General features: G+C 56.3%; 1 protein-coding gene and 1 long non-coding RNA gene across 5 annotated transcripts in view; one reads left to right on the forward strand and one right to left on the reverse strand.

The window, feature by feature from the left end:
- The window catches only part of LOC109498336, a 48,899-nt gene extending 23,062 nt beyond the window's left edge, over positions 1–25,837 (forward strand). For both annotated transcript variants that reach the window (XR_002741272.2, XR_006595875.1), the window contains exons 5-6: positions 9,827–9,935; positions 17,011–25,837. This is a non-coding gene — a long non-coding RNA (uncharacterized LOC109498336). The remainder of the gene's footprint in view (positions 1–9,826; positions 9,936–17,010) is intronic.
- Positions 1,532–25,879, reverse strand: part of KCNK3 (potassium two pore domain channel subfamily K member 3) — a 37,699-nt gene continuing 13,351 nt past the window's right edge. The window contains exons 1-3 of one of the 3 annotated variants that reach the window (XM_045054826.1): positions 8,622–9,635; positions 7,840–8,198; positions 1,532–4,742 (exon numbers count right to left, since the gene is read on the reverse strand). In XM_045054826.1, coding sequence (XP_044910761.1) covers positions 3,817–4,742; positions 7,840–7,981 — 1,068 coding nt within the window. In that variant the 5' untranslated portion in view covers positions 7,982–8,198; positions 8,622–9,635 and the 3' untranslated portion in view covers positions 1,532–3,816. Of the gene's footprint in view, positions 4,743–7,839; positions 8,199–8,563; positions 9,636–25,879 lie in introns of those variants that run through there. The other 2 variants (XM_045054825.1, XM_003984414.6) reach the window with 2 other exon arrangements.

Below are 25,879 nucleotides of genomic sequence, written 5' to 3' on the forward strand. Positions count from 1 at the left end.
CTTTGCTAAGAAAGACAGAGACAGGTGGGCCATGGGCAGGAAGCCCTGGGTTTTGATGAGGTGGTCTTAGGTATGGGTGAGCCAACAGGAACTAAAGTCCGGTTCTGCCGTGGCCACCCTCAGAGCCGTGGGCCAGTGAGGGGCGTGTCCCAGGAGGCTGCCTGCAGCTGTGAGGAACAGCCAGGGGCACTGTCACGTGAAGACCGGCTGTGTCCTGCCTCCTGGGAGAGGGTGCAGGGATCACCACTTCTCTGAACTCTGAGCCCCCAGTAAATGGGTCTCTCCCTGTATATTTCAAGCGACCCAAGTGGGTGGAGATGGGGGACTTGGAGAAGATGCCCCTAGCAACCCCCTCCCCCTTTATTTCCCTGGAGCATTTCAACCTGCAGGGAGAAAACCATTAGTGGACAGAGAAATCAATCTAGTGGGTTGTGACCAGCACTTTATAACATGAGCTAGGAGAGGAAGTATTAGAATGCCTTGGCTACGGTCGGGGTTAAGTATTATCTCATGAAAGAGACATAGGTAGGCAGGGAGGAATGCAGACAGAAATGGGGTTGTGGTGGGCAAGGTTACTGTAGGTTGTACTCGGTGACGTCTGGAAGCCTCTGGCACCAGCTGGGAGCGTGCATCTGGGGCCGAGTCCCAGGATGAGTTGCCCCTCCACACCCAGAGAGAAATAATACCCTGAAGACGGGGGCTTGTGATGTGTCCCCTTCTGGTAAAGACAGTTTTGTGTCCATCAGACCACTGAGGCCAGGATCCCCACTGGGGAAGGGAATCCCCACTCTGGCAGACAGGGAGGTGTCCCCATCAGCTGGGGTGTGTCCGGCTGGACTCTGCAGGCTGTGTGAGGAGGGGGAACGGGACTCGGCGTTCCCGGTTCCGGTTCTGATCTTGGGTCTGCCACTCGCTGTTGTGTGACTCGGGGCAAGCGGCCTGCCCTCTCTGGGCTTCGGTGTACTCACGTACTCGCGTACTCACGTACACGGTGTACTCACTCACCGTGAGTGAGGGGAGCACTGGACCAGGTGACTTCTCTTCTAAAGTCTTATCTTGCTCTCATAGTCATTCCAGGATGACACCGAGACAATCTGGAGACCTTGGAGGAAATTACAAAAGGGACACCAGTGTTGCCCCCAGGCTTCTTCCTAAGACCCCCGACACAAAGGGTTCAGTTAGGGGCGCCTGGGTGGCGCAGTCGGTTAAGCGTCCGACTTCAGCCAGGTCACGATCTCGCGATCCGTGAGTTCGAGCCCCGCGTCGGGCTCTGGGCTGATGGCTCAGAGCCTGGAGCCTGTTTCCGATTCTGTGTCTCCCTCTCTCTGCCCCTCCCCCGTTCATGCTCTGTCTCTCTGTCCCAAAAAAATAAATAAACGTTGAAAAAAAAATTAAAAACAAAACAAAAACAAAAACAAAGGGTTCAGTTAGCTTGAGGTGCATCAGCTGGGTGTGTCTGTAGACCTCGGCGGGGAAACGGCTGTTCCCTGGCACGCCAAGGGTATACGATACAGAGGCGGCTGAGCCTGAGCCTGGTCTCCATGGACAGCATTTATTAGGCGCCATTCTCATTGTGAAGACAGATAGGCAGGAGGGGCTGAAGGAAGGCCGTGGCAGCTGCAGCCTTTGGGGTCCAGGGGCTGCCCGGGGTGGGGGTGTGGGCGCGGGGGCACCCACATGTATTGCATATTCTGTGGCAGTGTGCCCAGGCATAAGGCATTGGGGAAGCAGAAAGGCTGCCTGCAGTGGGGGAGGGGGTGAGGGGGGAAGCCACTCTGGCCTTCTAGTTCCCTGGGAAAGGCCCGCTGGAGGCCGAGCAGCCTGCCATGCTCTGCTCGAGACCATTTGGCCTCCTTCCTCGCCATCTCCCTGCAACTTTGGTTGTGGCTCCCTCGGGACTGACGGGACAGGACCCCTCGAGGGCAGGGTCACACATGGGACAGAGGCAGCCGGCACTGTCCCCCAGCCCCACACATAAACACAGAGGTCACCCCTGGGTCCTGGGCCCTCTTCTTGGCACCTGGGCGGCGAGCTCCTCCACGCTGAGACAGGACTCACACACAGGCCAGACTTCTTCTCTCTTAGGGGTTCCCAGAGGCTGGGGCGCGGCTGAGGCTGACCACCCTGTGGGACCCCCACTCCAGCATCCCTGAATACCAGGGCTGGCCTTGCTCAGCAGGGTTAGGGAGCCGCCATGGCAATGACATAGGAGGGCAGTTCTGAGTGGGGAGACGCCCCTCACCCACCTCTGATGCTGTCCTGAGACACGGTACCAGCTCCAGCTGTGGAGTCTAGGGCGTCACCTCGGTCTGCTTGCTCTGCACCTGGGTTTCTGGGTTGCAGGTGGGGTAGGTAGTGGGCACACCAGGTCCAAACTCCCTACCGGAGAGGGGCGCTCCTTGCTGCAGCCTTAATTTATCTCTAGCTACTTGGGACACAGGCACCAACACTGGCTGTGAGCCAGGGATAAGGTCCCAATTGGATATGCCCGACAGTTCTCTAGTTCATTCTGCCCGATTCCCAAACCCCTAGAGCCCTTGGCTCCTGCCCTTTTTTCCATGAGCCTCTCAGCCCTGCTTCCCTGTTTGTAAGCAGGCAGTCCGGACACTGAGGGGGTCCTACTCGGCCTCAGGGGTCCATTCAGAGCCCCTGCCTCCTGGCCAAGTGGAGTCGAGGCTAAGTCCCAGTGCTGGCTCACGCAGTGCCTGGGTGCACCCGGCAGGAGCTCTGCTTTCAACAGTGGGCAGGGTGGTCAGGAGGAAAGGGCACCAAAACTCAGAAGCAGCAGCCTGGGTTCTTGTTCCCCTGTGCCTTTTGCTGTCTGTGCCACCTTGGGCAAGTCACTTCACCTGTCTGGGCCTCAGTGTCCCCTGTAAAGTGAGGATGAGAACTCCTGCCTTGCTGACCTAACCGGGTACTGTGAGAATCAGATGAATGGGTAGTCAGGGCAGGGTTTCAGAGGCTGAAACTCATTCCACAGATGTAAGAGTTGGTCATTGTCAGCAGCGGCTGGGGACGGCAGGTATGAAGTTTTCTGTTTGATTCTAAGGGCAGTGTCGGGAGGCTGGAGGCCAGTTAACTCTCACCTCCCCGTGGGCTGCCCTGCAGACCAGAGGGCCACAATCTCCCCCTCCCTCCTCTGTCCCTCCTGCAGCCTGCCTGTCCTTGCTTCAGTCTGCCTGCCTTCTGGGGACTAGCTTTAGGGACTGCTGGGTTTCCACTTTCTTCATAACTGCAAAGCCATGCAAAACAACACAAAAGGTAGTGGGAGGCTGGGAGACACAGCTGGGGATGAGGAAGGGGAGTGGGGCTGAGTGGGGGTGACCTGAACAAAGACACCCTGGCTTTTGGAGCCTGGGGAAGGTGGGAGACCTGGCAGGACAGAGGTATAAATAGAGATGCAAACTTACACAGAACACGAAGTTTCCTCCGGATGGAGGAGGGGGGGTGGGGGGTGGTCTGGGTACCAGCAGGGCCTCTGAGAACGGAGGGAGCTCCTTAGATTTCCAGAGGGATGGGAGGCTCCCAGCTTCTGCCTTCCCTCCCCCACCCCCCACCCCCCACATTTCACATTTCTCGGAATTTGCAGGGCGCGGATGTCCTGAAACATCCTCAGAGCCCGGGCTCCTGCCGGCTGGTGCGAGCAGGCACAGTCGGGAGATGGGGGGCGGGGGGGGGGCGCGGCTGGAGGAGGGTGGTGAGGGGTGTGGGGAGGGTCCCATGGGGTCTCCTCACCCACCCCGGCTGCTCCTCCCGGCAGGAGCCCCTCCCTCCCCCGGCCCCGCAACCCCAGGCGCTCCAGGCCCCGCAGGGCGTTCACACGGAGCTCCTGCGCTTCATGAGGCCGCGGAAGGTGGACAGGCTGTGCAGGCCAGTGGACACCGAGCTGATGGCGGAGCGCTGCGCCCCGCTGCACAGGCAGCGGTGCGAGGGCGTGTCGCTGTAGCGGCCGCCCCCTCCCGGCGACGAGTGGCTCTGCTCGACGCACGTGTCGGACGTGGAGAGGTCCCGCGGGATGATCATGGGGATGGAGTACTGCAGCTTCTCGCGGCTCTTGTACCAGAGGCACGAGCACATGGACTGGAAGTGCAGCACCTCGGCGTAGACGTTGCGGAAGCCGCCGCCGCCCGCCGCCGCCGTGGACGAGGCGGTGTCCGTGGTGTGCGCGCTGCCGCCCGCGCCCCCGCCGCCCCCGCCGCCGCCGCCGCCCCCTCCCGCCTGCCCGTTGCGCGTGAGCAGCGCGCGGTGCTCGGCGTCGCGCTTCTCGTCCTCGGCGTTCATGGTCATGAAGCGCAGCACCACGAGGTTGAGGAAGGCGCCGATGACCGTGAGGCCCGTGAGGATGTACACGAAGCTGAAGGCCACGTACTGCGGCTGCGTCTGCAGCGCCTGGTCCTTCTGCAGCGCCACGTAGTCGCCGAAGCCGATGGTGGTGAGTGTGATGAAGCAGTAGTAGTAAGCCTGGAAGAAGGTCCAGTGCTCGTAGTAGGAGAAGGCGGCGGCGCCGATGCACAGCGTGCTGATGCACGAGAAGAAGCCGATGAGCACCATGTTGGCCATGGACACGTCGGCGCGCCGCATGCCCAGCCCCCTCTTGGCGCGGTGCAGCAGGTACTTCACGAAGGTGTTGATGCGCTCGCCCAGGCTCTGGAACATGACGAGCGTGAGCGGGATGCCCAGCAGCGCGTAGAACATGCAGAACACCTTGCCGCCATCCGTGCTGGGTGCCGCGTGGCCATAGCCTGGGGGAAAGCCGGGGAAGAGGAGAGAAGGCACGCGCTGTGGGGCTGGACTTCCGGAAACCCTGACCCCTTTCCCCGAGATCTCTGCCCTCCACCTCCCCAACCTTGCCGATTCGGGCCTCTCCTTCCAACCGGAGAGAAGACAGCGCACGATTATGGGCACATCCTTGACCCCCGCACGCCATGCTAGTTCCTTGCTGATGCCCCTGGTTGACACCATAGAGTAGGGAGGAAGGAGGAAACAGGGAGGATTAAGCGCCTTTTCTGAGGTCACACCGTTTGGAAGCAGAGCAACCTTGCGTTTGAACCAGAGTCTGTTTGACTTCAAAGACCTAACCGTTTTCTAAACCTAAAGAAGGAGCTGATTCATAGTGCTGTGGGAACTTCGTCCAGAGGCAGCAGGGATAGTGTGAAGGGTACTGGTAGGTCATTTGGGAGACCTGGTTTCTAGTTCAGTGTCTGTCGGCTTTGGACCTGTTCCTTGTCCTCTCTGGGCCTCAGTTTCCTTGCCTGTAAGGGGTGGAGCTTGGCTAGCCTGTGATTCAGTGTGGAGGGAGGGACGCTGAGGCATGGTGGCTCCTTGATAACTTCCTTGCTGCCAGCCGAAGCTTATGAGGGGTAGTTGGCAACTGGGGCCATCCAATGTCCCCGAGGCAGCTGGCCTACCAGTGTCAGGGAGAAAGGGGACGGTGCCTGTCTGCCAGCTGGCTGCATGGTGCTCCAGGGTCTCCATTAGCCCCCAGTCTGGTGCCCCGGGGTCATCCTCTGTGCCCAAAGTAGGGTCTGTCCTCATGGGGAGGGGGGGGAGTGGCATTGCCCTTGTTGAAGCAGGGCCCCTGCCTGTCCTTCCGTTGTTACTATCACCAGCCAGACAACCCCAACCCCCATCTCCTCCGCACAATGCCCGGCCCTCACAGAGCCAGGCGCCGGGAGCCGGGAAGAGGCAAAGCTTCCCTCTGAGCCAACCATCAAGTGGCCTTAAGTCAGGAGTTGTGTCTGGAGACCTGGAGGGGAAAGGACCCTGGATGGGAACTCAGAAGCCCTAGGCACAAGTTCTGGCCCTGTCACTTGTGGCTATGTGACCTTAGGCAAATTACACCCCCTCTCTGAGCTTGTTTTCCTCATTTGTAAAATGAGGTCTGCCGGTCCTGGCCCTGCTTGTTTTCACTGGGCTGTTAAGATATTTATTACTTTTATTGATAGGATTATTATAATAAAATATTGCTGGCTGGCAGGGTTTCCAGTTGTTCCTCCTTTCTAAGCCTTATCAAAACGTAACCCGATGCTGCTTCCTAACCGACTGAGCCATCCAGGTGCCCCAACCCAGTGCTGCTTCTTCCGTGCAGCTGCCCTGGGTTCCGCACTGGAAGTGACCTTCTGTGTTTTGCGTGACACTGAGAATGTTCAGCTTTGAACTCCAGGGCCACTATTACCACCACCCCTGCCCTATCCCCCAGCGCCCCATACGTACAGCTAAACGCTGGCTTGGGGTGGCAGGGTGGGCCCTGGCTGGACCTTGTCATGTTTCTCTCAAGCTTCCCCCTCCACATTGCCTGCCATGCCCAGGAAGTATGCTCAGAATATGTGCATGGCCAGGTAGGATACCATGTGCTTTGGTGTCTGATATGAATTCAGATCTTCATACTCCTCCAAGGACTGCCTTTTTTTTTTTTTTTTTTAAACCTCTGTGGGCCTTGGTTTCCACATGTGTAAAATGGGGCTGATAAGTAGAACCTGCCTCCCAGGGCTTTTCGGGAGAAATAAATGAGATAATGTGTATAATGCACTTAACCTAGAGTCTGGTACGTATCAAATGTTCAATAATGGCTCGCTATGATTACTAATGAGCGAAGTGCGAGATTTCCCTCACATTTCCAGGCCGGGGGGCAGCTCAGTTCCAGTAAAGCTGGCATCTCTGTTAGCCCAAGGCCATTTGAATCTTAAAGCTCAGGGAGATCTGGAGAGAGCCGCTTGGAGTGTGTGGGGCTGTGGGCTGCCCTTAGAATGGGCTCCCCTTCCCCCCCTTCCCCCCCCCCCCCCCCCCCACCAACCAGGACACCTAGCTGGTTGACTGTGTCACTCTGTGCCAGGGGCCTGGATAGCTGAGCTGTTGAGCTGCCATGCCCGGCCTGTCTGCGTCCCAGCAGGGTGAGAACAGATTGTGCCCGCCAGCTCGGCCACGGCAGCCAGACCACAACTCACCTCGACAGCTGGGCAGGCCCTGAGCCAGAACTGCTTCTTATCCTGTCCTTCCCTGTCCCCCAGGCCAGCGCCGCACTGGGCGTGGGGGAGGGCATGGCACCGCGGGTGGGGCTGGACAGGGGTTAGGTAGCGTGGGCCCGGCCCCAGCCTGACGGCACGCTGGCTGTGTGACCTTGGGCACAGGCATTCCCCTCTCTGGACCTCTTTTGCCCTGTCTGCACTCTAGGGGTTTGAGCTACAGCTATTAATACCCAGCCTGGTTGCCCGACGCACCATGTAAGCTAGACACGTAAGTACTTCAGAACCTGTGGGGTTCGTGAAGGAGCAGGGGGGACGGGACCTCACCGGGAAAAGGCCGCCTGAGAGCGTGGTCCGGGGTGGGGGGGCAACCTGTGGGGGCTCAGCGAGAAGGACCCCCTCCCACTGCCACTGCCACCTCTCCCTGTGCGCGCCCAGAGGCTCTGACTTCAGGAAAACCCAGTGTCCACCGTAGCTGCGCACAAAGTCCCCTAGCTGCAGAGAGGCCCTCCCTGGTCTCAGTACAGCCCACGTGCCAGCAGACATGTGGCCGGCCACCTTCTTCCCCTGGGCCTGTCCGCACAGGGCATCCGCCCTGCCCCTGCCAACTCAGATCTATCTTGAGTGTGCTCGTGCTTCCCCAGCTCCTGGCCGGAAGTGACAACTCCATTCCCTGCCTTCCCCCTGTTGGTGCTACGCGGTGGCACAGCCAGGCTTACCCGAAGGCTCTTCTCCAGCCAGAGCCTCATGCCCCACTTGACCCACTGTCCTGTCCAGGGTGTCCCCAGCCTGGATGTACCTCACCCTTGGGGTCAGACACCACCCCCCCCGGGGCTCGTCGTCCCTCCCTGCCACAGGCTGAGGCTTGAGGTCTTACCCTCCAGACACATTTTGAACCTTAATCCTGAAAAACTTCCACAAGGCCATTCTTCTGACGATCTCTGTTTTATAGCTGAAAAGGGCTGGAGAGGCCTTGTGAGTTGGCCCAGGCCTCGAGGACTTTCTGACTCATCGCTCATTCCGATGCCTCAGAGCCGATTCATCACCCAGGAAGGGTGACCGGGATGGGAAACTGAGGCCCCGAGAGGGGAGCGTTCCACTAGGGGTTGCATCCTCGGGCACTGCTCCGAGACGGACGTGGCCCAGTGGCAATAGGAGTGTGACGCCGGGGGAGCCAGATGCTTCTCCAAGTACCTGGCCCAGGGTCAGCACGGCCCCGTCCCTTCATCTGTTTTCCTGTCATTGGGTGAAAGGGCAAGGGAGCTGTGAGGACCCGCTGACGTGGGTGCCCAGCTGGAAGCGGTGCCAGCTGGGGTGGAGCCACTCCCGGGGGGCCCTGGAACTTCTGGGAAGTAATTGGGAGTTTGGCAAGGCCTGTCTGCCTGCCAGCAGGCCCGCTGCTTGCCTGGTCCTTGCCCACATCAGGCGTGGGTTTTGAGAGAGGGGGCAAAAGATAATCCCAGTCTCCTCCCTGCTGTCCAGCTCTGTGACTCACTGGGCGAGGGGCTCCGTCTGTCCTTGTGTGTCACTGACACACACAGAAGCTGCGCCCCGCGCCTGATCCCCTGAGGACCCTCCCTCGCAGGACCTGGTGGACTGACCAGCCAGAACTCATCCCCCGATCATGAGACTCTAGCCGCTGCCTGTCAGAGCACTGACCGGGGCTGTCACTGCCCTCTCCTCTCCCAGCCACCTCCTCCTGAATCCACTAGACTTCTAGGTTCTCAGAGCCAGAAAATCCCTCAGTGATCATATGACCCAGCCCTTATGATGTAGAGATGAGGAAATAGAGGCCCAGAGAAGGAGAGTGATCTGTTCCAGGGCACACAGCCAGCGAATGGCAGAGCCAGGACTATAACCCAGGATACTCGGTTCCCAACGCAGTGCTCTGTCCTCTGCCCGCTGGCTCAGTGTGACCAAGGTTGACTTGTTCATTCAACAAGGGCCCAGCAGCCCCTGCTTGGGAGCAACTAGGCTAAGAGATGGCCCTGAAACCTGGCTGGAGGCATAGAATCCACCTGAGGAAGCCAGGTGGCTGGACATAAAATTAACTATGTGGTTAGACATAAATATTAATTTTGGCTATCTGGGGCAGCAGGAAAAATGAGAGGTGGGACAGGAAGCCCTAGGCCTCAGTTTCTTTGTTTTCCTCCTGGTATCACCAAGGACCTCAGAAACTGGCCAAAGCTGTCTCCCAGGGAGATGCAGGGGGTTAGGGCCTCTCCCTGTAGCCTATTTCCTTCCAGTTAAAGCACAGATAGCCAGTCTGAATCCTTCGTGGTGGCCTTGGCCAGACCGGGCTCAGCTGCTGTTCCCCACGATACCGTGTGCCTGTCAGTCTGAGTGCTTGACCTCCTGCCCCTGGCCTAGCTGGCTACAAAGCCAGAGCTCTGGCCACAACCTTGGATGGAGGAAAAAAGCATGGGGCTAAGGAGGTGGGAGATGCAGGGGTCTGACCTGGCCCCGGCCAGAACTAGTTTTGTGTCTCGAGTTAGTCCTTTCCCCTCCCTGGTCCTCGACTTTCCTCCTTTGTGACGTGCGGGATAGGGCAAGATAAAAGGTGTCCGTCAACTCCCCCCCTCCCCCTTTTATTATTTTTTGTCTTAACCCACCCATTTGTAGATTCTAAATTTTGAAAGCCTTTATTTATGAAGCGCCACGTGTCAATCAGTCTCCGACAGAGACCGGGCACTGAATAGATCATTGTGAAAGGAATAATTAATTCTTTCCCCACCAAAATTAATTAAGAACCCACCTGCCAATCAGAACTTCTGAATTAGCAGGGGCTAACTGATTCTAGAGACTGAATTAACTTATTGTTATGCTTTTGAAATACTAAAAACAGATATTTCTACTCTCTGCAGGGGATCTCGGCAGCTTAGTGGCATAGATGACGTCAGAGTGCCTGGAGCCAGACATATTTCAACTTGGGCCAAGTAACGGAAACTTCTAAGTGCCTCAGTCTCCACATCTGTAAGATGGGAATAATGATTATACTTACCTCATAGAGTTGCTGTGGGGACTTTGAGGCCTTGGCAGGCTTTGGATGCTTAGGACATTGGGATCGATGAATATTAATTATGAGTATGAATATTTTGGGAAACATCAAGATTAGATGGTCTTTAAAGTTCCTTTTAGCACCAGCAGCCCATGATTAGTGTTTCCCAAAAGTTAATTTCCTGGAACAGCAGTTCCATGGACTGTTCATAACTGTTGGATGAGGAGAGGGTTGCTTGGTTCAATTGGACTGGAGGAATGCTGAATTTCACAGGGTTTGTTGTCACTGGATTTAAGTGTAGGCTTTATCAGAGCTGTACATGTGCAAGGTCGGTCAAAGTTGGGGGAATGGCCTAAGTTTTTCCACTTATTTGGCCTTTGAGGGCTCTCCTCACCGTGCGTGTTGCTGGAAGTTTGGAAAATGCTCCGCTATAGCGTCTAGAACTTTAAGGTCTTCCTTCTAGGTCTCTGACTTTGAGATTCTCGGATGTCCAGTCCCTTCTGTAGATGAGAAACACACAGCCCTTGGCAATGCCTGGCTGCATCCCGTTTCCTGGTTCCCCGTAGCCCTAGTTATCTAATGTAAATAAGGGCACCAGTGAGGCTAATGTTTGCCCTGAGGGAAGATGGATCTGACCTGTGGCCTCAGGCGCCCAAAGGCGGTGAACTCTGGGCTAAGCTGGGCTGGTGCAGAGCTGGACATGGGGAGGGGGCCTGACCTTGGAGCTGCTGCCTGGGCCTGGCGGGCAGCCAGAGGGAAGTGGGGGCTTGAGAGAAACACCGGCAGCCAGCGGACTAGCTGCAGGACAGGGGTGCCCCCCGAGGGAGGCTGGGCTCTCCTGTGGGGTCCACAGGGGGGCAGTTAGGCCTGAACCCGTGGGTCCCCTCAGAAAGGCCCACTGAACACCCTGCCTCCCCAGGGGCCTGAGGCGCAGACAGGGAGCCGCCCCCTTGGTCTAGAGATGCTGTGGAGCCAGGAAGTGGGATAGGAGGCTCCGCAGGAGTCTAATTGGTGTGTTAAAGGAGATGAGGCGGAAGGAAGCAGGCAGGAGTGCCCAGGCTCTGTGGGGAGGAGGGAGGAGGCTGCCTGGTGGAGACAGGGAAGAGAATACCCGCCTTCTCCTCTAGCCTTAGGGTCCAGTTCAGACAACGCCTTTTCCAGAACTTTCCTGGATCCCTCACTGGAGCTGGAGGTTCCGCTCCCCTTGCCTGGCTGCAGTGCTCACCTTTCTGCCCTCAGCCCTGCAGGGCTCTGAGCTCCCAGGGGGCCAGCAAGTCCCCTCAGTGTCTGGTGCAAGGCCTGGTAGGAGCCGCTGCTCAGAAAATGCTGTTCAGGGGCGTCTGGGTGGCTCGGTCAGTTAAGCGTCCGACTTCGGCTCAGGTCATGATCTCAGGGTTTCATGGGTTTGGCCCCTTATTCGTCTCTGAACGGGCAGCACAGAGCCTGCTTGGGATTCTCTCTCTCCCTCTCTCTGCTCCTTCCCCACTCATGCTGTCTCTCTCAAGATAAATAAATAAAACTTAAAAAAAAAAAAGAAAAGAAAATGCTGTTCAACCCAGGAAGCTGCTAAGTCTGGGGTGCAGATGAGAGGAACCTCCCCTCAGGGGGGAGGGGAGGTGGCCTTGGCAGGAAGGCCTTTAGTGACTCATACCTCTGTCTTTCCAGTGGCCCCGGGCCCCTGCAAAATGAGATCAGCTTCAGGGGCCCAGGAGGAATCCCCCCTACCCTGGGCCTGGCCAGGCCCTGACTGAGGCCTGGGAAACCACCGGGGCCTCATGGACCTGGGTTGGGGGGAGGGACCAGTGTGCAGAGCTGGGTCTGGAGTTTGTCCCCTCCAGGCTAGAGCTCTCAGGAAGGACAGCTGTGAAGCACAGCACCCTCCCTCCCTCCATCCTGCCCCTTTCCAAGGCCTCTTTCCCATCTCCCCAGCCCCTCTTTCGGCTCTTCTCCCCATTCTGCGCTGGCAGGTGCTCTTTTTACTCCTGCTTTCCCACCAGACTTTCCACCTGTAGGACCTCTGCTCTCTCCTCTCTCTCTTTTAGCTGTACCCCATCCACAGGTGCCCCATTGCTGTGATTCAGGGTCCTCTGGTATAGGACAGCCCCCGCCACTCCCAGCCCCCACCCTCCCCAGGCCCACGTGGGATTAGGGGGAGCTGGGGGGGGGGAGGGTGCTGGTGTCATGGAAAATCCCTGCGGCAGCCAAGGTCAGTGTTTGCAGACACAGCCTGGCCTGGAGCCAGGCCTGCCTACCCGGCCAGCTCCCTCCGGCCTATCCCAGAGGCTGGCTTTGCACAGGGGCCCTCAGAGGCACCCCGGGGCTGCTCTGGGTACCTGGGGCTGCAGCGGCAATAAGTCCGGGAGGGTGAGAGACTATGTAGTTCAACACACTCATTTTATAGATGAGTAGACTGAGGCCCAGAGAGGGACGGAGACTGGCCCTAAGACCTAGTGAGTCCCTCACAGAGCGAGGACTGGAATCCAGGGCCCCCTGTCCCAGTCAGTCCTCGCTGCAGAGGGGAACATCCCAAACTCTGTTCTGGTAGGCCAAGGAGTAGGGAAGGCTGTTGTAAAACTCCATTAAATCAGGATCTAGCTTGAGGTTGGGCTAGACTTGAGGTTGGTGATGGGGCCAGAGTAAGTAGACTCTGATGATGAAACCATGGTCCTTGACCTCAAAACACATTCTATCTGAAGTGAGTCAGATGAAACATCTCAGTGGAAGCCCTTCAATGTACCTTACAAAGAAGAGGCTATTATTACACACGTTATTAAAATGCGTGGCAACGGTGGGAATTATCTTAGGAAGCACTTAAGACAGGGGCCGAGGGAAGGCTAGAGGTGGAGAACTTTAGTTAGCGTATCAGGAGGGGCTTCGTGGAGGAGGTGGTCTTTGCCCTGAGCTCTGAAGGGTGGATGGGAAATGCAGGGTTCTGACCGAGGGGAGCTGCTGAAGCGAAGACACAACGCAAAGAGACACAGGGCACACAGGAGGCAGAGAAAATATACCTGTCCGAGCCTAGTGGGTATTCTCACAAAGGGAGAGGGGAGGGGGACCAACAGACTTTCAGGAAGGCAGTTTCATGATACACATCAAGAACCTTTAGAAACGTGTCTGCCCAGTGACCCTGGAGTGCCACTTCTAAGAATCTCTGCTGGGAAAATAACCAGAGATCGGAACAAAGATTTATGAACAAGGATGTTTATAGCAGCATTTTCATTGTGAAAAATTGTAAACAGTCCAAATGCTCACCAATAGGGTTTGGTTAAACACATTAAGGTGTGTTTATGTGGTGGGATATTGTGCAGCGATTAAATATACTCCTCAGCAGTCTCTTAATTACATAGAAAACCACCATAGAATGTTAAATAAAAATGGCAGGATACAACACTTTATGTATAATGGGATCCCACGCTAAATATATAAATATAAAAAAATGTATCTACACCCACCTGGAAAGAAATACACGAAAAAGCTCGGAGAGCTTATCTTTGAATCATGGGGCTCATGATTAATTGTAATTTGCTTTTTATGTCTTGTGTATTTTCTAAAAAACGATTACTTTTAGAAGTAGCTAGCAATGAGTCTTGTAAATCTAACAGCAACAAAAACTCTGGATTTCTTGGAGTAGGAAGTTCACCTGAGCCGCACAGATTGGTGAGGAGAGCAAGATAGGTGAAGGGTGGGGGCAGGAGTTCAAATCTCAACTTGGAGGCAATGAGGACCTGTTGATAGCTCCCGAGTAGGGGAGGGACATACCAAAGAGGTGTCTGTTTCCGGGGCGGGGGCAGGGGATGGTTGGCAGTAGGAGATGGGGGGGGGGGCGGGCAGGGCAGGAGGTTTAATTAGGAGGCCTCTGCACGGTTCCATTGTCAAGTGCTCAGGCCTAAACTGAGTTCAGTAGAACCCTAAACGAGAGTTCTACCCTTGTAGAGACATAGTGTGTGAGATGCTCTTGCATTTCTGGGTTTAAACTGTAAGCTCCATGTGGGCAGGGATTTTTGTCTCTTTTGTTACGACTATTTTCCCCACGTTCAGAAGAATGCTTGGCACACAGCTGGCACTTAATTAATCTCTGTTGAATGAGTAAATTAGGGAAGGCTCAACACTGAGCCTGAGAGGCGAACGGGGTAGAGACAGGGAGGATGAACAGAGCGTGAGGTCCGCAGCGGGCTCTGTCACACAATAGGGCAGCGACTCTGGTTGTCCTTGGAAACTCACTGACCTGGGGCTTATGGGGTCTGTTGGAGGCCAGTCACTGTACCAGGTGGCTGTGGCCCAGGCCCGTGGCCTATCTGCATCCTTATGACCGATTGGACAGGACATGTGTGAACTCAGAACTTCTAACAGATTGGATTTGGTGGGGTTTTAATTAAATGAATTCACCACGGACGGTCTGGCACCGAGAAAGTAATTCTACAGCACAATTTAAAGCGGACTTGGCCACCTCAGCAGATGGCTGGAGATGCCAGTCCTCCTCTGTGGGCTTCTTGAAAGGCTGTGTCTATAACTTTGGCATCTGGCTGGCCTGAGTCCTACACTTAACACTCTCTGGCTCTTTCCGCTTTGCCCACGGAGGAGAAGCAGGCACATGTTGGCATTTCCGTGTCAGACTCCCCCCAAAGGGGTTGAACTGCCTCCAGCAAGAAGCCCTATTTTGTCATGAGGGTAACAGTGGCCCGCCCAGGTGTTCCCTGTTGGCTACACCATGCGTCCTGGAGTTGAGCCTGTGCAGAGCCTGGCTGCCTGAAAGCTCACCCTTCAGGCAGTGTTACAGGGGACAGCATGGGCCCAGAGGGGCAAGGGTGCATGGAATTAAAAAGCACCCAACCAGGAGTCAGAGGCCTGGCTCCCATCCCAGCTCTTGCCACTACCTTGCTGTAGGACAGGAGTTGGCAAACTTTCTTCTTTAAAGGGCCAGATAGTAAATATTTTAGGTCTCATAGTCTGTATGGCCTCTTGCAACTACTCAGCTCTGCCATTATATGGAGACGAAAGCCATAGACAGTATGTAAATGAAGGGGTGTGGCCATGTTCCAACAAAACTTGATTTATAAAAACAGGTGGTGGGCCAAGTTTGGTTTATGGGCCCTAGTTTGCGGAGTCTGCCGTAGGGCCTTCGTTAAGGCACATTGGCTTCCTGAGCCTCAGTTTTCATATCTGTCAAATGGGATGTTAGATCGGAAGGTTATTTCTTCTCTGACCATGTTATAGTTGAAGATTTAAAAAATTGCTAGCTCCCCTTGTTCCATGTACCATGCATAGGCCCGGGGGTGAGGGGTGAGTTTCGAGCAGAGTCTGGAGCTCAAACCTGCATGTAAAATTGGGATCCGCGGCTCCTTGGAGGCCCCAGCTGCACCTGCACGTATGTGGATGCTGCTCATGCTTTTTTTCTTCCTGATGGGTTTCTACTCTTCCATCCAAGCCCATCTCAAAAGTCCCCCCCTCGGTGAAGCCTCCCTGATCCTACCCACCTGAACAAATCAGTGCTCAGAGCCCTTTATTCATCACTCAACACGCCTCAAACCTTCATCCCCTCAACCAGCAGACTTTTTGGGCTCTTAATACATGCAAGTGCTCTAAGTTCTAAAGTAGTAATATGTTCTGTGTTTTACTTGTGCAGAGCTTTGTCATTTACAAAGCAGTTTCTTTACCTCTTATCGTTTGAGCTTGCACAGCAACCCTTAGGCATTCTTCTTTTCCTTCCTATTTTACGGATGTGAAAACTAAGGCTCAGAGAAGTAAAGGGTTTTATCTCTGGCCATGGATGCTACAACCAAACTTGAAATTCGAAGGCAGTTCTCTTTCCACTGCCCCAGGCTGCCCCAGGACTCTTCCACAGGAGTGAAAGTCAGAAGACCTGGCTGGGGTCTGGTTTGAGTTGTTCCACTGCGTAATCACAGGCAAGACCTTGCCCTTTTCTTGGCCTGGAGGCCCTCCTGTGGGAAATGAAGAAGCTAGAGATGTTCTTGAGGCCCTGTGACATTCTAGGATTCTGGACCTCCAGAGGGGCCGTGCATCCTGCCCCACAAACAGTGGAGAAAGCACTGTTGGGTCCCCCAAACAATGGCACCGGGCCTCTGGTTGCACATCAGACGCACAGTTGCTGGGGCCCGCATGTCCGCAGAGCTGTTCCAGTCCGTGCTGAGCGGATGCCGTGGGCCGCCTGAGAACCCTTTGCATTTTCCTGCAAGGGGGCCGGAGCTAGGCTGGCCTGGCCGGCAGTGCTCTGAATACGGCCCACAGCCGAGGCAGACTGAAGTCTGCGACCCCACCCCCATGCAGCCTCCTAGCGCAGGAGGCCATATGGAGTCAGGGAGGAGATGACCACGTCTCCCTGTCTAGGTCTCCCGGGGCTAACATGGGCCAAGGCGTCAGGGAGTATTGTTGGTCCCCAGGCTCCCCCTACTGACTGCTGAGCCCCCAGGGGTCCCCAATGGACCCCCATCTAGCCCTGGAGTCTAGCCTCCTGGGCCCTGGAATCTTTGCTTCTTTTTACTTTTTTAGCTTCTTCTTTGCCTTTTCTTCCGTCTCTCTCTCTCTTTTTCCTCCTTCTTTCCTCCCCCTCCTCCTTTAAATTTTTTTTTTTTTTTAACATTTATTCATTTTCGAGAGACAGGGACAGAGCACAAGCAAGGGAGGGGCAGAGAGAGAGGAAGACACAGAATCGGAAGCGGGCTCCAGGCTCTGAGCTGTCAGCACAGAGCCCGACAGGGGCTTGGACCCAGGAACCGTGAGATCATGACCTGAGCCAAAGTCAGACGCTTAACCGACTGAGCCACCTAGGCGCTGCGTGCTCCCCCCCCCCCCCACCTCCTCCTTTTCTCATTTTGTTTTCCTATCTCCCTCTGGACTCTGAGGGTGAGCGGTAGCTTGTACTTCTAGGTCCGGTGGTAGTACAATGTAGCAGTAGTAATAACAGTAGTAATGACCAAGTTCACATCTATTTGAGTGTTGCTGTGCCAGGCACCGTACAAAGTGCTTCATGCACATCATTTACTTTCATCTCCACAAACCCTGTATGAGAGAGGTATTATCTCCATTTCACAGGTGAGAAAACAGAGACACAGAAAGTTCCCGTTACTCACTTAAGACCACACAGCCGGTGAGTGGCCGAGTCGGGGCACAGATTCAGGCCTGCGCCGTGCACAGTCTAGCCAACATTGGTGGATTAGATGCTGCACTCTGGAAGGCAGGTGCCTGGGGTGTTCAGCTGAGGAGACTGAGCCTAGGGGCTGGGTGCCTTGGACCAGGCCGCACGGGCACGTGGCAGAGCCAGGCCTTCCCGCTCTTTCTTCCGCGTCTCGGTGGCCTCCCGGGCTTCTGGACTGGGGTCAAAGCAGGTGCCCCCTCCAGCTACCATCCCCCCTTCTTCCCATCCAGGCCCTTCTCCCAGGAGGCTGGGCCTTGCCGTGCCCCAGAAGGTGCCCTCCTGGCCTGAGCCGGATGGCAAGAGGCAGAGGGGAGCTCAGAGCCAGCCCTGGAAGAGGGGGGCGTGGTGCCTACAGAGGCCAAGTGGGCGGCAGGGGACCCAGGAAGGCTGCAGCACCTGGCTGGTCTCAGGAATATCAGTTGGAAAATCAGAGGGGCAAAGATGGCTTCGTTCCTCTTAGCCTGTCTTAGTTAATTAATTGAGCAGACGTTTCTTAAGCATCCCCTGCTTTGAGCCAGCTACTCTGTCTGCTCCATGCCAGGAGAGGACATGGAGTTGAGGGTGGCTCGGTCTTGCCCTCTGGGAAGAGAAGCAGGCGAGTGGGAGGCTGAGAGGAGACGGTCCCTGAAGTAAAGACTTGCCCCAGGATGTGTGGAGTCTATGCCAGAGGCACCTTCCTGTGATAGGGGGACCCAGACAGGGGGCTCCTGTGGGCACCCGGAAACCGGAGGGGGTTGAAAGGCACAGCAATCCTGCCAGCGCTCCTGTGGCTGGGAACGTGGCACTCATGTTCCCTCAGGCCTCCAAAGGTGTCCCCGGATACCTGGGAGTCTTGCTCAGGGCTGGCGTGAACACCTGGCTCGTGCACGGAGCTGCCTGGCCCTTGTTGTCTCCAGAAACTGGGCCAAGGTTACTGTCTGAGGCCATACTCTCTCTGTCCCCCTTTCTCCTCCTTATCCTCCTCCTCCTCCTACCATTTACTCTTTTGTTTAAGTAAATTTTTAGTTTTAGCACAATCCTCGATTTATAGACTTATGGTGAAGACCTTCCTCCCTTTTTCCACACTCACCGCCTCCCTGTGCCGATGCAACGCCGGCTGCTGTCCCCTATCCCCTGCCCCCCTATCCCCTGCCTTCTCCCTCTTGAGGAGCCTTCTGAGGAACCTTCCTCCTGCTCTGGCCCCAACAGCATCCTGTCCTCTCAGCTCTCCGCACGGCGTCCGTCTCTGCCACTCCCTTGCCTCTCCTGGCGGACCCCGCCTGCCGTATTGACCCAGCTCCTAACGCGCAGTGATGCCTCCGTGAGCAAAGCTTCATTTAGTCACGTCTGCTTGCACGGAAAGCGGGGAGGGGGCCAGCTGGCCCGGGTGGTGCTGGACACTGGACAACGGTTTTTAAGAGGCGGTCAGGGCCCAGGCTCGGTCCCCTGGTGGAGACTTGCCTCCTGGCCCCCACTGTGTGAGGCTGAGTGTGGGGTGGCAGGTGGGAATGGGGAGGGGGGGAGTGTGTGAGGAAGGAGGGAGAGCAAGGGAGGGCATTCCCAGGCCAGAGGGAAGCCTATGCTTTCTCTGCCCTTAGTGCCCCTACCGCTAACCCAATCCAGCACCCTTATGTTAATTATCTCCAGTCCTCTCCGTGACCTTCAAGGTAGGCACTGTTAGCTCCATTTTGATAAGGAAACTGAGGCTCAGGGAAGCTAAGGACTGATAAAAATTGGCAAAGCCCGGATTCGACATAGATCTTTTGGCTTTCGGAGTCCAGACACTCTTGGGTGTCCCTGGGACCATGCACTTGGTTGACAGCTCATGGAAAACGTGTGTAGTGGGCCATCATCCTAAGAGTACTGTAAATGCCTCAGGGCAGGACAGTGGGTGTTCAAACCATGTGAGGAGGGAAATGGTGTCCCTCCAAAGGCTGGTCCTTTCTGTCCCAGGGAGCAGCCCTCTGGAGGTCTCTTTGGAGACTCCTAGGATACTTCAATATGGCCCTGAGCAGGAAGTGGGGAGGGGGAAGCTGGAGGGCAAAGGGACAGGGCCCCAAGGAAGGCTGTCTTCAATGGACATGGCTGGAGTGCCTTCCCCCTTCCTGCAACAACCTTAGTTGAGGGCCTGGCCAGCCCCTTTGCCCCATGTGACCTCGGCCTAGCCTGCCGTTGGTTGGACGACTGATGGACATCTGATCCAAGAGGACCCAAACTGTCCGCTGGGCTGAGCCAGTCAGGTTATCTCTTTCAGGGACTGTGATTACAGGCTGACCGGCTGGTCAGCTTTGGGGAGCTGGGCTGCAGGGTTACAAAGAGCTGGGTCCTGGCTAGGACCACTGTGAGCTAAAGTCACGCGGGAGTCGGAGTTGCAGGGGAAGAGAAGCCAGGGTGGCTGGGTATAGCAGAGACAGGGGTGGCCGGAGAGAGGGAGGGAAAGGCCTGGGCTTTTGAATACTGGCCTTCACACTGGCAAAGCGCTGCTGTTCCCTTTTACTTGCACTGGCCCAAAGGGGCTGGGCCTTGACTAAGCGCCAGCGGCTACAGATGGAGGGGCTGGGCTCCCAAGCACCAGACAAGGTGTGCCCTACGAGGTGAGCAGCACAGCGGAAGGGCCCTGGCTGAGTTTCAGGAGACCCACGTGGGCACAGCACTCTACAGTGTTTAGGAACATTCCTGTTGATCCTTACAGCAGCCCTGTGTGACCCTCTGGGCAGGGGTGGTCCACGTTCAACAGCTGGGGACAGTGAAGCCTGGGAAAGTGGGTGTTTCACCCAAGGTTAGAGCCCCAGAGCTGAACCTGAGGCCCAGGTCTCCTGATTCCAGACCTGCTGCCTCTCCCACAACTCACACTGCCTCCGTGAGCCCCTCTCTTGCTAGGTAGCTGGGTGGCCTGGGCATTAGAAATACAGTGGGTAAAGTGCCTAGCACAAGGCCTGGCACACGGAGAGTCTCAGGAAGCAGGAGCTGTTATTAGTGTTACTACTTTTTTAAGCACAGCTCTGAGCTGCCACCCACCCCTCGGAAGCCTTCTTTTATTCCCCAGATATATAAATGCAGTCTGGGGTGTCCACAACTAACCCCCTACCTGGCCTGGCCCAACACTTCTAGTACCTTCTGTTGCGAGGCTTCCCTGCATCCTTCCCACATCCCACCTCTGGGCACTTCCTCATGTTACAGCTGCCTGGAATTGCCTCCTCCGTCTCTCCTGCCCTCCAAGGACAGCTCCGGGCCCCCTCTTTGGACACGCTTTCCCCCAGCTGGAAGAATGGCACCTTTTCCTGCCCTCGCCACTCTCTGCCGGGTGTTAGGCTTTTGCACGGAGGTGGGTCTCTCTCCGCTGGCCCACCTTGCCCAGCGTCCACAGCGGATTCCCAGCAGATGCAGGGAGCCAGTCTTAATGGAGGGGTTGGGTTGGGTGGGATGGTCTAGGAGTGAGTGTGGCCCCTGTGGACCCTGTCTCCACCACCTGCTTCCACACTCCCCTTTCTGGTCGTGGCTAGTGGCCCAGACAGCTCTGGGCTGGCAGGGAATTTGGGAACAGATGCCAGGAGATGTGAAGGAGGCTTTTCTTAGGCTCAGCACTCTCCCCAGGGCTCAGGAGCTCAGATGGTGCAGATTGGCATAGTGCCCAGGAGGAGAGGGACTCCAGGCAACAGGGACTTCAGCCTGGAGCCAGCTGCCGGGACCTTCTCTCCCTCTGAGCCGGCCTGCAGATGTGGTGTCCCCACCCCCACTAGTCACACAAGCATGTGTGCACAAGTGCACACACAGACACATGCACATACACACTGGCTCCGGCACCCCACATGTCCCCACAGTAGCCTCTTGGCGTGACTCTGTCCACCATCCAGGGCAGAGAATGCAAGAACCAGATGGGCGGACAGTCTGCACCTCGATACAGGAAGAGCCCCTCACAGGACCTGGCCTCTGGGCCCTGCTGTCCCTTCAAGTTGTTTAGGATTTAAAGAAGTCCCCAGATCCAGCCCCTCCCCCACAAAGACAGACTCCGCTCAGAGGCTAAGATTCCATCACTCTCCATGGAAACACATTTCACTGCACCCTACGCCCTGTCGGAAATGCTCCTCAGGCAGAATGAGATGACCAAGGCCCGGACCCTTCCCTTTCAGCCTGTTGTCCTCATTGGAGACAGCAAGCAGCTGTCCCCATCCCTGGGGACGCCGCCCTTCTCACAGAGACATGGATGCAGACGCTCGTCCCCCAGCCTGCCTCCCACTGCCTGACTCACCCTGGGCTTGCCACCTCTCTTCTGACCTCTGATTTCCCAGCCTTTTCAATTATCTCTGCCATTCTGCCGCCTTCTAAGCCCTCCACCCTCACCGCTGTTCACAGCCCAGAATCCGGTATAATAGGAGAATGACTTCATGGCTCCTATGGCCTATAGAGGCTCCTATTTATGCATTGGTGCCCTGAACTTGCTTTTTATGGTGCCAAGAGCTCCAAGCTGGGCAGCGTCCCCAGGACCCAGGCTGTCTCCGCGGGACCCAGCTCTCTCCAGCTACTGCTTACAGTTCTGCTGTGCCCCCCCCTCCCCACCCCTCCTCAATGTGGAATCTGGGCAAGCTAGCTTTCTCTGCACTTGACTTTATTCAAATGATTAAATGCCTCTGTCACGGCTCCCTCCTCCCCAATTCAAAACAATACTAGCTGACTTTTATATGGTGCTTACCACGTGCCACATTGCTCTAAGCGAGCTAATACATGCTCCTCTTTTAATCCTCAAACAACCCTATTTGGTAGGTACTATTATTATTACCATTTAAAGATGCAGGAGCTGAGCCACAGGGAGGTTCAGTGACTTGCTCAAGGTCATACATCTAAAACATGGCAGAGTGAGGCCCTCCCCATACTGTTTCTCCTGTTCTCTCTGTGGGCCTTGCTCCCTTCCAGCTTCTCCCATTCAGAGGAGGAGAGACTCCCTTCCCAAGGCCGACCCCCTGACTGCACTCTGCCCCGGTCCTGGGCTCTTCCTCCTGGCATTGTTTCTGGAGGCCCCCCATTTGGCGGTATTTTCAAACTGTCCTCTCCTAGTGTCTCAGTATTGGCCGCAAGTTTGTTTGTTTGTTTGTTTTTTAAAGGGAGGGAGACAGGCCTACCAGGCTCTTTCCTTGGTCTTACTTCCCCCAAGAATTGCCTCCCCTCTCACCCCTTTAGCTGCCCCCACTTCACCAAGACCACTCTTGCTGAAAACCTCGGGAATTTCCTGAGTGTCAGACCCCGTGGCACAGGGCTGTCCGTACCTATGTGGCAACTCTAGAATAAATTAGAAAAAAAAAAAAAAAAGGGCCCCTCTGGCTGGATGTAGCCTCTGGGAGTGCATAGTTTGCTGAGCATGTTGAACTTCAGCTTCCTAACCCATCAGCTGGATTCTTTTGGACAGTGTACAACCTGGACAACCACACACAGGGTCTTGGATGTTGGCATCCTTACTGTCCTTCATATTCTGGCCACGCTCATCCCCGATGGCCAGTCTTCCTCTGCCGCCTTTGTGGACACTCCACTCTCCTGCTTCTGCTGGTCCTTTGCATCTCACCCGCTGCACCCTGATTGTAAGAGTGGGGCAGGACTTTGCATGAGCTGCTCTGATGCTGGCTCCCAGAGCGGGCCGCCAAGAACTTGCCTCCAGCTCCACTCCATGCTCTACGTGGTTGAACTGGGACACCCAAGCTTGTTGTGACAACCCGAAAGCACCCTTCTGTCCCATGTTGGCTCTCTCTGTACTGCCCGATTCCTGTTAATGTGCTCATTCCTTAGCCAGACTGAACACCGTCCCTTCCTCTTTTCCCCTGCACACCTTGTCCTAGTCCTCCTAGTCCTGTCCTTTTCTTCTGTTCCTTTAGCCCTCAGAGTCATCCAGGCCCTCACCCTTTGCAGTCTGGGCTTGGGCAGTGGTTCCTGACCTCCTTGGCAGCTTTCCAGCCCCTTCCCTAATCTTCCCCACCCCGACTTCCAGATTATGCCCCACTCTGCTCTCTGCGTAAAAACCTGCTTTCGGCTCAAAATGTCACTCCTCCACTCAAAAACCTTCTGTGGCTCCCCATTGACTACAGGGAAAGGAGCCCAAACTTTCAACCTGCCTTTCAGTGTCCTCTACCATATGTCATACCCCTCCAGGCTTAGCTATTGCTCTGGAGCTGAGGAAAGTGTTTTGGAGCTCACCCTTGGCAGTGCTTTTCCATAGCTGAGCTCTCTGGAAGGCTGCCAGGGAGGAGGTGGGTGGGGGTGGTGGGGGTGGGGGCTCTGCCCTCTCCACCCCCATCCCAAGCAGAAGCCTTGTAATGGCCACCAGCAGCCTGACAGCTGCCCCTGCACCCCGGGCAGCCTGGATCAGAGCTCGGCCAGACTGCAAATGTGGAAGGCTGGTCTCCGGGCAGGTGGGTAAGAGCTGAAGGAAACCGAGGAGCCTCTCACGGAGGAGTCACTCGCCCAGGGGGAGAGGCAGGGCTTCAAGGGAGTTTAGTGGGACAGTGGGGGGGGGGGGCAGCCTGGCTGCATGGAGAGTTCATCCCCGTGCTTTCCTGTATGCTCGAGCCTTGCTTCAGTTTCTCACTCTCTTTCTGAGTGTCTGACAGTCAGGGAGGCAGGTATGGCTATCACTCTCCCAGCTGAGCAGTGAGGAAGCTGAGGCCGGGGCAGGTGAGCTGACCTGGTCGAGGTCATGGAGCGTGTGCATCAGTGGCAGGACAGAGATGTGAGAGTTTTCGGGCCGAGCAGGAGGAGGGCGGGCTCTCCCGCCGCCAGCCCACCTGCTCGCCCCAGGCTGGACCTGGGCTTTCAGAGCAGCAGGGACTTCCCTTGCCATCCAGTGAGGGGCTGGTTAACTCTGGCACCCGGTGGGGGGCCCCAGGGGATGGACGCATTTTGCCCTGCTCCGTTCCTGGCCCAAATCGGCACGGCACCTGGGAAGGGCAGCTGGCCAGCCGCGTGCCAGTGTTACTTTAAAAATAAACCAGGGAAGAACGAGGCTTAAAAATAACCCCGGGGATGTGTGAGAAGCTAATTACTACCACAGCCCCCTGTCAGGGCTTTGGGGAGTGGCTGGGCCCCGTGGTGCCTGCGTGTCCCCTCTGCTCATCTCTTCCAGTTGGGAGCCGGGTCGCAGCACAGCCGGGGGCGGGCAGGGCCTCAGAATCCGAGGTAGGAGCTGAAGGGGGCTCTGGGCCTCCCTTCGTCTGGGTCAGGATGTAGGCAAGGTGGGGAGGAGTGCAGCCAGGCTGGGTGGAGAGTGACGTGGCCCAGGTCCCGGCAGGTTTCCTCTCTACCTCACTTGTCTCTAGGCCTTGCCTGGTGACTTTCCGCTGGAATCATCTGGCTCCAAAAGGGACTTTGAGGTCCTGAGTCCCGCTCTCCTCTGGAGGCATGTGGCGGCAGCCAGGTGGCTCCTTTTGTCAGCTATGTCGCCCTATTTGGGACTCCTGACCACCGCTTCCCATGTGTCCCATTCTCTTGAGAAGAACTTTGAGGCCCGTCTTGATCCATCAGGGTAAGAATGCCTGGCCCTTCCGGCTGCCCACTCCTGGCTGCCTCCACGTGCATCTGTGGCCTGTGAGCTCACATCTCGGGACCCTCAGTGCTAAGTGGGGACTGGACTGCAGCTGGGCCCGGCCTGAAGAGCCCCCAGCAGCAGCTGCGGGGTGGGCAGGAACCACACTCCCATCCCACATACCCGGGCTCCCCCAAGGCCCTTGTGCTTGCAGCCCCCCCCACCTTTGGGAAGAGGTGTGAGGACATCCTGCATTGACAGGGAGAGGGACACAGGGCCCGGCTGAGGACACAGCTGAGGACGGACTTGCCGGATCAAAGAGAAAAAGCAGAGCTCACCCAGAGGAGGGAGGCAGAGGCCAAGACTGCTGGAAGCCGGCAGAAACGATCAAAGGACAAGGATGGATGGGGAGGTGGGGCCGACAGGGCAGACGGGGGAGGCAGCAGCAAGGAGAGGCTGGCAGAACCAGGGGCCGGTTGGGAGGCTGCTGTACGACGAGCAGGGGCTTTGGGGGCAGATGGGCATGGACTGGATCCCTGGCTGGGAGCCCTGAGCTGATAACTGAGCTGGAACTTGGACCTCGTTTGCATAATGGACATAATGATAACTGCTCACGGGCCTCTGCAGGAGGGTTTGCGAAGCATTTATGAAAAAGGCCTGAAGACGGGGAGCCGTGACGGCCGTGCGTTCTCTCCCTTGCCTCTCTTGAGACCTGGTCCCTCTGTTCCACCTCCGGCTCCACAGATCCAAAAGTCGCCCCTACCACCTTCTGCTCCCGGAACAAGCTGTTGAACGTGGCCCTCTGTTTTCATAGTCAGTGTCTCCCATGGCCGCCAGGCTGCCAATTGCACTGGTGGTTTCCCTGCGGTCATCTGACTTGATTTCCCAGCAGCAGCTGGCAGCTGACAGCTCCCTCTCTCCTGAAACACTGCTCTTGGTCTCCAGGTTCCTCTCCAGTGTCTGGCAGGCCCCCTTTCCTGCTCTCCCTCCCTCCCCGTGTTGGGGGCGGTGGTGGTGCTGCTGGCCCTGGGCTTTTCTCCCCTGCTCCCCGCTCCTCCCAGGTGATCTCATCTAGCCTCGTGACTTTAAATATTATTTCCATCTGATAACTCCCAGATTTGTATTTCAGCCTTGACCTCTCCCTTGCGCTGCAGACTTGTCTATCTAACTGCCCACAGGGGCTGGTAATAAGCATCTGCAAATTAACTTGTATGTCTGAAAACAGAAGTTCTCGAATCTCATCTCTTTACCAAACCTGTTACTCTCCGGGTTTTACGTTCCGT

This window comes from Felis catus, chromosome A3, assembly GCF_018350175.1.
Source record: "Felis catus isolate Fca126 chromosome A3, F.catus_Fca126_mat1.0, whole genome shotgun sequence".
In the NCBI taxonomy this organism is placed as follows: domain Eukaryota; kingdom Metazoa; phylum Chordata; class Mammalia; order Carnivora; family Felidae; genus Felis; species Felis catus.